At 52.4% G+C, this 12,223-nt stretch overlaps 1 protein-coding gene across 2 annotated transcripts in view; it reads left to right on the forward strand.

Moving 5' to 3' along the window:
* Positions 1-12,223, forward strand: part of LOC146199716 (uncharacterized) — a 72,364-nt gene that overhangs the window by 50,527 nt on the left and 9,614 nt on the right. Inside the window, exons 6-8 of one of the 2 annotated variants that reach the window (XM_084595212.1) lie at positions 1,585-1,690; positions 3,968-4,031; positions 6,771-6,887. In XM_084595212.1, coding sequence (XP_084451338.1) covers positions 1,585-1,690; positions 3,968-4,031; positions 6,771-6,887 — 287 coding nt within the window. The remainder of the gene's footprint in view (positions 1-1,584; positions 1,691-3,967; positions 4,032-6,770; positions 6,888-12,223) is intronic. The other variant, XM_084595213.1, reaches the window with a different exon arrangement.

Below are 12,223 nucleotides of genomic sequence, written 5' to 3' on the forward strand. Positions count from 1 at the left end.
TTTCACATCCTGCTTGCAGCATTACGGAAGGGCCGGGAGGGCAGCTTGGCTCAATCAGGATGACGCGAGCGACATCATTGTGTTTTTACCACATTCTTACAGTGCGGTCGACAGGCGTTTGTTTAACACAGTCATTGAGTTTACGGAATCCTCGTTGGCCGTCGCTCTTGCCTTTCGTATACAACTCTGCAAATAGCTTATAAAACGAATTATGGCTGTCGCCCCCTTTGGTATATCTATAGCTTCAGTCAGCTTAGATTGATAGCACGAAAGGCCCGATTTATCAGTGTGTGTTGAATAATAGGTGGGATCACACTTCAAAAGTCAACAAACACTGCGATGGTTATTCAGTGTTAAAATGATGGCTTGCATGTTTTTGAAAAGCAGATAATGAATTGCTATCGATGGCTATAACCATTGTCATGCGGTATAGACCATTACGGGAAGGCTGTAGATGCTCGAAAAAAGAGCAAATAAGGAAACGTGGCATTGTGGAGATGATGGGCGGGCATCTTTTATGTGGATGACCTGCGCGGTGAGGTAATGAATGGGACAGGTGCTGTGTATACGGCGGTGGTACACCGTTCCTGACTTGGTCACATTTTTGGGGCTGGTTGTATTTGTATCAGCTATTGGACAACGCACGCGTTGCTTGCAGGTATGCCAGCGCCTGTATCGAATATTTCCGACTGCCTACCACATTAAGTCGTTCTATACAGCCGCTATAGGCACGCAGATCTTATAATATATTACGCGAGGTTGAAATTCGCTAGCGATCGTTGAGAAGCAGTTGGCGTCCTTCGGCCGAGGAACGGTTGTCGCAACCCTATAGGCTCCATGTATCATCTATGTTAAAACCAAGGCGATCGACGGTTGGTGGACACTTTCACCACCACATGGCAAGCGACTACAGATTCGCCCAGTTACTCTAGCTTGCCTGCAGCACATGGAAGAATGTTTTTGTTTTCGGGAAAAAGAAGCAGTCGGGATAATGACATATATGTCTTAACGCGACAGCCTTAGAGAGAGTTTCTGTTTTCCCGAGAATCCTGCGTTGGCGTGAACGGGAAAGCATATGAATGCCTCTGGTAGGCGGATGTTCGCAAGTTGCACGACTATAGTCACTGATAGCTTGTCGGGTTTTGCGACGTCACGAGAGCGGTTGCGAGATAGCTGGAGCTGCCAACTGAGGTCGCATCCTTCGCATTGTGGATCGAACCCTCCGGGACCTCCGGATCCCGACAGACAGGCAGCCAAGGCACGTTTGTAGGGCATTGTTATATATGCTTTTACTATATATATGGCCGGCGGTCTAGCTTTAAGGGAAAAATTAAGAGAACTGTCATTAGGCGAGCAGCAGCTAAGTGCATGCATGGCAAAGAGAACTATGCGCGTACCCATCTCCCATCTTGACAAGACGCGGCCATGTCACTACAAGCGGCTGTGCTGTAGCATTGGGCCTGCGTTTGTTCGTTTTCTGGATTGCGGTGTCTATACACGGGCGCGCTGTCTGGCGCCAGCATCGAGGCACTTAGATTCTACAGCGTGGCCTCGTTGCCTCCTTTGTTCTTTTGCCCGCCGCAGATCCTGGCGTGAAGTGTCACGAAGATCGGGGCGTCGTGGACGACGCGTCGAGGCTCATCTTCAGCCCCGACGACACGATCAGCGTTTCCTTGGAGTACAGCACGGGGTAAGCGATACGACGTAATATCTGAACAATCTCTGTACACTTGACAGTTCGATCGGCTTAATTACAAGTGACGGCTTGCAGTGTGATCTGTGATGTTGAATAGCGTTGGTAACACATACTGCTTACATCTATTGGCAATAACCGGATTTTTTTCTTCTGCGACTTTAAGAGCGCTGATACCGAAAACTAGTTTTCTTTTTCTTTTTCTTTTTAGTTTCTCGGTGTCACGGCTAAGCCCCGTTGCAGTTGCGTTGCAAACGGGAAAAGCGCAGGAAATGCTGGCTGCTATATACAGAACATATAGACTACATGATTTGGCACCAGGCCGTGTATTGTGGGCTCTTCCTATATATAGTTCCCTCAAGCTCTCATTTTTTAGGCGTGGCGGTAGTAGAGCCGAGAGGAAGGTTTTGATAGACTGTACAAAAGTGGGGAAAAGTGCGAGGTAGTGAACAAAAGTACAGGCGAAAGTTAGTTCAGCTTCAGAGGAGAGGGTGATTTTTCTTCCCCGTTCACAAGCTGCCTTCGCCCCTGATGCGCCTCTTCCGGCGACGGCAGTTCCGGCCATTCGAAAACAAGCACCTCTGCCGTCAACGGGAAGCGGTGACCCTGCGTCACACTTCGCGCGTGTTGATGATCAGCCTTGAGCGTTGCGTAATCGCTGACGTCATTGAGTAGGCGGCGTGACGTTGGCGACTGCCCGCATTTAATTCGCAACGCCCTCCCTCCTTTCCCCAACTCCATCGTCCCGAACTTTTCCTCTGCCGAGCGCGGACTCTCGCGTCCTCTGCCGCAATCGATACCGAGCTCGCCGCTGCTGTTGCCGCGCGCGCGTGAAGCTCCGACGGCTGTGCCGCGTGGCGCCCCGGCGGCTGTGCAACCGCGCGCGCTCTTTCCTCCTTTCTGGGCCGCTCGTTTGTTCCACCGGTCTTTCATTTCTTTCTCTTTTTTTTTCCTTCACTATACACAGCGTTTTGCGCGGGGAGCCGGCGCGCGCGCCATAAAAGCTTGGGTGTGCGTGCGTGCGTGTTGCACTCTGGCTAGCGGCCGCACGTAGACCGTTTTCTGCTATCGGCGGCGTTTTTCGCGCGCTCCTCGGGAGAGGCACGACCCGCGCGCTTGGCCGCTGCTAAATGGGAGGAGAGCAGTGGGCGACTGTTTATCTCAATTGGGCTGTGGCCGTATAAAGCGCGTCCTCGGTGGGGTCCACTCTCCCCTCGACGCCGCCGCCGCCCTTCCCTGGTGATTTGGAGGACCCCCTTCCACGTCGCCGGCGGTGTCAAGGCGTAGCATAGTAGGAGCGCCAGCTTGATTTAAAGGTCGCCGCGGACGCCCGTCGCCTCATTTTCTTGGTGGAGGGGTCGGGTGACTCGTGCCAACTCGCGCCGCAGGGCTGTGGAGAGTGTCGCGGTTGTGTTGATAATGGGCTGCGTCTGCGGTTTAGTTGCATTTGTACACCTTTCTTCAACTCGCTGCGTCGTGAAGTGACGCGCCAAACTGAAAGGTGGCGGAGAAGCGCAAAACATGTAACAAACTTAGCCTAGGCCTTGTGTCGAGTGAGGAGCTTTCTGAGTATTGCGTGCGAGTTTGCTGGAAGACGGCAGTGAAGCGGCAGTTTTCTTTTTTAAGCAAAAGAATACGTGTGCAACCATGTCTTGACATGTGTCGCACTAAGTCTCTCTGTCCTCACACTTCACATTTGACTGAATTGAACGCGTCTTTTTCGCTTTCGATTACATTTCGATCGCTAAAATGATCGGATCTGCAAATAGGTTTATCCGAACGCACATCGTTAGCCAGTGTTACGCGCGGGTCTGTCATGCATGGCAAACGTCCAGTTACCCTGTGCTGGAAGGGTGCATTTGCGAAAATTACATTTTCCCAGCAGCCTTGTGCGATATAGTCACTGACAGTTGCTTTTATAGTTGCCACAGTGTGTGTTTTATTCCGCTAAGACCGCATGGGAGACCCGTAGTGGTGTTTGCTTGCGGGCCTCCTGCACCGAGTCGCCTCGCGAACGCCCGCGCTCACGCGGTCGATTGAGATGCGAGGGAAATAGTCGTGGACTCAGGCACGTGCAAGGAGTACAAGTTTTGCTTGATTCGGAGCTGAAGCATATATAGTAGTTTTGATCGTCGTGAACGACGTATACGGCACGCATGGTTGCTATAAGGGTTTGCGCCGTAACCGCGCTCCCATTTCTTGCGTCCGCGCTGTCGGCTACGCGATTGTGTTATGCTAATGCTGTTTCACGTTTTCTTTCTCTGTCCTTCGCAGCAGCAAACAAGAAAAGAATTCCGGCGAGAAGAGCGGAGAGGCCACCGACTCCGGAAGTCAAACGGTACGCGCGCGCAGTGCTGACGCGACGACGACCCAATTCTTTCACAGCATGCTCCTTTGACGACTCTCGCATTGGGTCGTGTGTGTCGGCATTCTCTTGTCTCGGAGCGGACGCTGACACGTAGGGGCACGACTATAGTAGTCGCAGCTTTCCACAGGAGCACTTCGTGCCATCTTTGCTGAAGAACTAAAGGCTCCGCCTTGTCCACGTCGTGACCTTTGCCCTTTCGGTTAGAAACGGACACGAGGATTCGTTGCCCTCTCATCCTGAGCAAAAAGTCTGGGTTTCGTTCGGCCGTGTCTTTTGGGGGGGGGGGGGGGGGGGGGAGACGGCGGAGCCACGCGTTCAGGCCCTGTACTTGCAGGCGAAACGTGCAGTCCCCCTCAAAAAAAAAAAAAAAAAAAAAAAAGAAAGAAGGAAGCAGTCATGCTGTTCAACGGATTTGCTTCTAAGAACTCACTGAAATATCTGTGGATTGAGGACGTGCATATGCGTCTAATCTGTTTCGGACGGAACGTAGCGTTCTAAACCGCTGTTCGGAGCAGAATGGCGCTATGCGTGTGGTTCGTGTCGGCGTTATTGTTTCGCTCGTTTCCGTGCTGTGTGTCGACGGCCCCTCGTCTCCCGCCGCGAGCTCGGCTTTGCTCGGCAGCCGCTGCAGAGGGTCGCACGATCGATGCGCCGCTGCCGGTCGGCGGCGAAAAAGGGGTCGCACGCTGCTGCGCGCTTGTTTTGGGCTTTCTTGGCGGCGCTTTGTGCGCTCGCAAAGAACACGCGGACTCAAGAGTAGTACGTGGCGGTCGCCACAGCGCATCCCTGAGCAGCTGCGGTAACGTAGTGCTTATTGCGCGAAAAGCTGCTGGTCATGGCTACGTGCCGCGAGCGGAAACGGGCCATTACATCTCTCTTTGGTGCCTTGCCCAGCTTTGTGTCCGTGCCGCGCATAGGGTGTCGTTTGCTAAATGCGCAGGGCGCCACGCAACACACCGGCGACAACGAGACCTGGGATGTAGTTTATATATATTTTTTCCCCACGACATATGCCCGTTGAGAGTTGACTGCTTTGGCCAGCACTTATAATAGGTCTTGGCGTTGTTTGCTCTATGGGGTTTGTCCCAAATTGACTGAGGCAGTGAGAAACGTTGTAGCGGAGGACTCCGGAAATTTCGACCATGCACCTGTGGTTGTTTAACGTAGAGCCTTCGTCAAAAGTTTAGAGCCCATGGGGTATGCTTCCGAGCCGTGTAGTGCCGGTGATTTAGCATTAGTTCAGGTCCTTTTTAATGGAGAGGATATGGCAAAAAATCTCACCATCAAGAGATTTGGAGCACTGCAAATCCATTACAAGCCGCACGAAGTGGCTCAGAAGCAGACCCCCTGGGCTCCATACTTTTGACGAAGACTACATTGACGTCGCACAGCACACGGGAGCCTTGCTTTTCGCTTCCAAAGAAAAGAAGCCGCTAAGGCCTGGATACGATCCGGCACCCTTGGACATAGCAGTCGAGCGCCTTAACCATTGCACCACCGCAGCGGTGGTCTTTGAGGTGCGTAAGGTAATGCACTACTTTCTGTAATATACGTCAGAAGGCAAATACCGGAAGTCAGAGCCACACACCAAGCGTTTGCTAGAAAGCTGAGAAGTGCGCCCTTCTCCCCTCTAAAAAATAAAATGGGGGGGGGGGGGGGGGGGGGACTCGCGAGTCGCGTCATAGTGCTCCGCAAAACTTCCTTTCTCGTTTAGTTCTAGTTAGCAAGGAAATAGATGCTGGGAATGGATGCATCTCCTTCTCTCCATTCACGCGTCAAAAGCGTTGTGGTCTGGTGTACGGTATCTATACCTTCTCCCGTAGATGCATCGCGCAGTCAGCGGCACCGCGGGAACGCCCGTTACTTAAGAAGGAGGCAGGGGGAGGGGGGGGGGGTGTAGTCGTGAGGCTCAGAGCGTGACTATCTCGGCGGCCACTTCATCGTTTATCTCTACCGCGTTCTTTCGTTTAGTGTGCTGTTTACGGGCTTGTGGCTCCGCTTTCCCTTTCGATTGGCCCTCGTAAATGCTCTCTCCTCCTTGTTCCTTTGCGGAAAAAAGTGGTGGCGGAACTGAAGAGGGGGTATACACTATAGGGAGACGAAAGGAGGACTGCCACTGTCCGCCTTTTTTGCGGTATGCCGCTTCGGACGCGGGTTTACCGTCCGGAGGAAGACACGCAGCACAATCTTCTCCCTTGCCCTTTCGCTCACGTGCGCTCGCGGTTTGTGGTCAGCGGTGTGTACGCTCTTTCACGAGCCTGGTCCGCGCGGTCAGCTAGCCTTCGCGGATTGTCGCCTCCCGGGGAGACTGGCCTGACTGTAGCTGGGCTGCCTTTTGGAGGCCTCTCCGTGCAGTGCTTAATTTGCTGCTCCTACTGCGCTTTCCAGTGCATTTGATGATTGTGTCTCCTTAGTTTCCTCATTGCTCGGTATTTGCTCTGTCTTGCGGGAGCGCACTTCTGTGGCTATCGCTTTGGAGCGGGATAGTTGGCTTAAGAAACTCACCGCGCGGCGAGGAGACGTGTCGGTCGGTTCCCGCATTCCCTCTTTCCGAGTTTTTCGTTATATAGCGTGGTGCACTTACTCCGGGTCTCGGTTTTTCTTTATCGTCGTCCATCTCCACTCCCCCCCCCCCCCCCCCCCAACCTTGACCCCTCCCCCGTTCGTTTCGCTTCTTTTAAGCACTGTCCCTTCTCTCTGGGCTCGCAGGAACCCCAAGGGGCCCCGGCGGTACAGCGCCGCTTCCTCAGCTGCCCGGCGGCCTTCACTGTCAGCCATCTGCAGAAGTTCATCCGCATGAAGTACAGCCTGGAGGCCCGGTACCAGGTGGGTGGTGGCTCCCTCTCTGCCCTTCTGGGGGCGTTGTTTGACAAGTTCACCGCATCGTGCGGCGGGAATGGAGGACAGAATCGATGGGGATCCGCGCTCCGGTGCGATTCGTTTCCGGCGGATGTGCGTGAATCGGTCCAACGTCTCGTCGACGACGCGAGCAACTTTTTTTTTGTTTCGAACGTATACAACCAGTGGAATTCTGCCTCTAAATGAATTGACGTGGATTAAAGTTACGGTGTTTCGTATAATGTTTTCGTTGGTGTAGTTCGCGTGAGAGAAAAAAAAATAAAAGAAAAAAAAAATCGAGTAGATCGGGAGTTCGCTTGTCAAGTTGCTGTGAAGACGCTGTCCAAAACGCGATGCCGCATCAGACTTAGCCTATACTACCCGACCTGACCGTTAAAGGCTTCCATAAAACAGAGGCGGTAACGCCTGTAGTCTCCCTTTTCCTTGTTCGGCATTTAATGCTGCCGTCCTACAGCTTGCGCCGATCTCCTTTTACAAATATATAGCATAATCACCAAAGTGCAGGGCGGGATGACAACGTTTACTTTCTTTTTTCTTTGTTGCAATGCCCGTAAGTCTATAGAGGAGTGGCCAAAGAGCGCACTGTTTAACTGTACCTGCTGAACTCTATACTCATGATCATTATATAACCCGCTATACGCACTAGCTGCGACCATTGTGCGGTCTGCACTTCGTATACGAATTGAATGTGCTACGGTGCTTACTGCAGGAAGTGCATGTCATCTTGAATGGCAGCTGTTATCGACTGCAACTGAAGAACGCCCTTCGAATAGGTGGCATCGACGGATTGCTATGACGTCGGGGTATATCCAGTGAAGTCGATATTAATTAATGGTTATATATACCCTCTCACAGCGGCTAGGTTCCTGCTGTGTCACACTGGCTTCCAAGTGCGATTGAAACAGGGAGTTTTAGTTTACCGTAATCCGCTACCGCGATCCACAACCGCGCGTTCTACTGCGCATGCCCAGATCCCATTGACGCCGATAGATTGCGCCACATACTCGATGTCGGCACATATACCTGCCGCGTCGGGACCAATTAGCTTGTGCGCCCCCGCCCACGCGCGGTAGAGGGTCGCGGTGGCGGATCGGGGATCACGGTAAGCTAAATCTCTCTGTTAAATACATAAATACAGGCCGCCTCTTTTGAGGGGCCTTTGCCAAAGCTTCCCACACTCTCATAAAGGAATTTCCGACTGTACGCCTTCCGTGTTGCAATCTGCATGCATTGAACACTACGGTGTATACAGTTCCGGTCGTATGGAGCACACCTCTATGGTGCAAACTTCATCACGTGTTCGTTGCCTGCAGGGAATATTTGGAACGCGCCGTAAGTGCGCTCGCGTATTGAGCATCGTATCTTCTGGAACACGTGAGGATATTTCAAAGCACGAGGAACGCGTTTCGTAACATTTGCGCTCATCCTATACGCGCTATAGTGTGCACTGTTAGTCCCGTACGTCTACCTGCCGACAAAAAAGAAACAAACTGCGACGAGGCAGAGTATACTTTTGTCGAAGCTTTCGCCAAAGATTAGAGGCTACACACACAGCGCCGGTAAGAGGTCGTGAATTCAGCGGCTGCCGCGAGAGGCTCGCGTATAGTGTGCGAACCACATGGCCGCATGCGCGCCGGCCACAGCGTATCTGAAAGCTCCGGCGCTTTCTCGGACCCGCTGGTGTACCGAGAAGCGGTCATTCGTTCCGCTCTTTGGCGGGCGACAAGCTGCGCGCGGCCATAGAGCGGGGGGCCCCCGCGCTGCTTCCTGCGGCGGCCGCGGTTCGCGGCTTCGCGGGTGGAAAGCGCGAAATGTTTTTTCCCCCCTTCTGCTTGCTGCTGTCCGTTGGTTGTTGTGCTGGACGGAGGCGCACGAATGAATATGGATGTATGGATGGCAGCGAGGAGTGAGTGCACATGCTGCTCGAGAAGCGACCTCTGTGAGCCTGTGACGGTGACTCGTTGGCTGTGCATCCGCTTCTGAGTGCGAGTTCGCAGGTTCGATTGCCGGCCTCCTGTTGGCCTAAGAGCGCGCGGTGTATTTACTGAGTCGAATTCGTAGCAACTACGGCGTTTCTTGTGTAAAACCTCGTAGATAACGCCCTTCATGCACTTAATGCAGTGCTTCGTTCTCGAAGCCCGTCGGCTGTTGGGAGCAGGGAAGATTTCGCATTGATAACGACGGGTCTCCGATCAAACTCGGGGACCACTGCAGTGGCAACAAATTAACAAATGGAGCTCGTATCTGTTGCTCCTAAGTACACGACGGAGGACGACGACGGGCAGTATATATAGTCATGATGGGTCCTCTTTCGCCCCTTCTTCGTCGTGCCCCCCTCTCCCTCCCTTTTTATTTTTCTTTAATGCTGTAATGCCCTGCTACAAGCTAAACGGCAAAGCTAACAGAGGATGGACGTCGCCTCGCACGTAACCTTTTTCGGATTCCTTTCGATAGTAGAATACGAAGCGCCCTCGAACAGACTCGTTAAAAGAATTTCCCGCACCTCCGTCTCCTCCGCTCTCCTGCGTGTTTCGTCGCGTGGCGCCGCGAGGCAGATGATGACCCTAGGGTTCGTTTGCTTGCGCGGGAGGAGGACCGGTTTGGCGAAGACAATAGCGCCGCCGCCGCTGACTGAGATATGGATGCCGGCGAAGACGAAGAGAGGATCCCACGCTGCCGCCGCGCAACGATGCGCGGGCCGGGCCGCATGGTTTTGCGCATGCGCTACAGCCGCTTGCGGTTCGGCGAACGTGCTGTAGTAATACGCTCGGGAATTACGGCTGTGCGTATAGCATTCACGCACCAGCGGCACATATATCTGCAGGAAGTGCGGGCATGTTTACATATATAACAACAGACTGCGCTATAGCGGTCTTATTGCCTCCGTAGTACAGTCGGTATTTATGTGGTATAGTATACGGAGTCGCGTATACTGGGTGCCACGTCGTAGTATGGCGCTGACACAGTGTTTTCTGCCATTCAACTCGTTTCAGCTCTCCTTGGGATTTTTTATGCAGGTGCAGTCTTAGTTGATGTTGCAAAGATGCTGCATAATCGTATACCTTTCGGAAGCCTGAGAACGAGATTATCCCTCTCAAGAAACATCGCTTGTTTGTCTACAGAGGCAAATTTTGTGGGCGATGTTCGAACTCGCCGCGATCGGCGACATGAACATTGCCTTCACGTTTACTCGCGAACATCGCGATTGTAACCCGTGAGGAGTCGCGCGAAGTAAAGAGTTGCGTGCAGTAATAGAGGTTGTCCTACCCGAGACAAAGATTAAAAAGAAAAGCTGTCCGTTCTTCTGGATCGAAACCCAACTGAACTATATATGTGATAGCGCACGGTATGTGTCCGCTTCGATTGCAGCGCTCTCATTCGCGACACGATAAAGCGTTGCTGCAGATTCGTGCCCTCTTCATGAGCTGCCGGTTGCGATATTAGCTGCTAACTTTTCATTCCGCCGCAGGCGCTAATATTGTAACCAGCAACAAAGTAAGGCTCTGTATAATGGGTAGCGCAGAATGAGCGAATCTGGCGGCGCTTTGCCAAGTCGCTGATGAGAGCATTGTGATCGCGGCGCATTTTGGCCCATGGAGCGTGCTGCCTGTTGACGTTTTTATACAACTTCTCGAACTGTAATAAAAAAAAAAAAAAAAGCGATGCGTTCAGACTACGCGTCGTTGGAACCCTGGGTCGGATCATTTTCGTGGTCCTCGATATAGATAAATTTAATTGCGTTCCTGCCTGAGCGTTTAAAGGCATATACACTCGAATGTTAATTGACGTCGACTTTCAAGTACAGGTGGTACGAAAAAAAAATAATACCCAGGATACCTTAACAACATTCACTTGATTTATAGTCCGAAGAATGCTCTTGTTCATATTGATTTATTTTATAGCTGAGACAACCTGAGCTCGGTGTGGTCTTGCAGGCCATTGTGTGTACAGTTCAGTAATGTATACGACGAATGTGTATGACGAGGTATACTGTATTTCTGTGGCGCATTTGCGGCGTGGTTGCGTAACAGGAATTGTTCTGCGTACTAAGCTCACCTCTCAGGTTACGTGTACATACGCTGTGAGACATGGTAGCTGTCGCCATTGCGACGAGGTTTGCTACCTCGAGGCGAAGCATCGCGCGAGAGGGACGGAACTGTCAGAACGAACAGCATTGCATCACCGCGACGACACATTCTTTTATGACCTGCTTATCAGAGGCCGCGCGGTCCCTGTGCACATGGTCTGCTCAGCGTCGAGTGAATGAAAAGGGAAGGTACATTTTATAAATGAAACATCACTTTCGGGATCGGATTGTACGGCACGTCTATATTGCTTCTTTGCATATGGATGGCACGCTGCGCTTCGAGCGCGCGTCTGCTAGCTGGGGGCCCAAGACGGTTGCGAGCCGAAGCAATTACGGCGGGCCCTTTCAGCGAGGAAAGAGAGAGGCGAAGTCGCTCGTCGGTGCCTCCAGAGAGAGATGCCTAACCGACGGCGCGCCGCCTGTCGTCGACAAGGGACAAAGCTGCTGCTGCCTTCGTGATCGGGGCCTTCGCGCGCGCGAATAATGAGGCTGGCGACATGTGGCGCCGAGAACAAAGACGCTGCAGGCGGGAAGTCCGTATATCGCACGCGGTGATGGTGCTGCTTATGGAATCGCGCCGCGGCTGATGTCATGCGCGGGCGATGGGGGCCAATATGCGTCCCCCGACGTTCGATTCTGGCTTGTTGCTGTCAAGAGCGTAGAGATGTTACGCGCATGTCTGCCTCTTTTGTAAGCCTTTCCGCGCACCGCCAAACATTGCCCGACTGCTCGTTGGTGAAAAATGTAACCTTGATTCAAAAACAAGCTATGTATAGAAGGTAAGGAAATCTGCAGACTCGAAAAGGTGACGTGTCCATCGAAACTGCGCTGCATATTCGGAAATGTGACAGTTTGTAGGCATGCTCGTTCTTTTTTTTTTTTTTTTTTTTTGTTTATGTCCGATGTCTTTGGGAATCGCGCCTCCTGCTCTTGGCTGGGCCGCGCTTGAAGGCAAGTAAAAGAAGATGAATGGATCGAGTGATAAAAGCGTTGACGATTTCATCCGGGGTCTTTATGAAGCAGACTGCCTCCAATCACAACGACGCAATAACCCTAAGGTGTCCTCGCGTGTCTTTGCATGACACTCTATTGGATTCAATAGAAAATATCTGAGCGGCAGTCGCGTGCTTTTCTTTAACGCGGCTTCTCACGCGCGCCTTTGTATGCACTTTGGAAACGCCACCGGGCAAGCAGTCTTTCTTTTCGTGTGCATGCG

The sequence above is a fragment of the Amblyomma maculatum genome, chromosome 2 (assembly GCF_055883805.1).
Source record: "Amblyomma maculatum isolate TAMU_Amacu chromosome 2, ASM5588380v1, whole genome shotgun sequence".
Classification (NCBI taxonomy): domain Eukaryota; kingdom Metazoa; phylum Arthropoda; class Arachnida; order Ixodida; family Ixodidae; genus Amblyomma; species Amblyomma maculatum.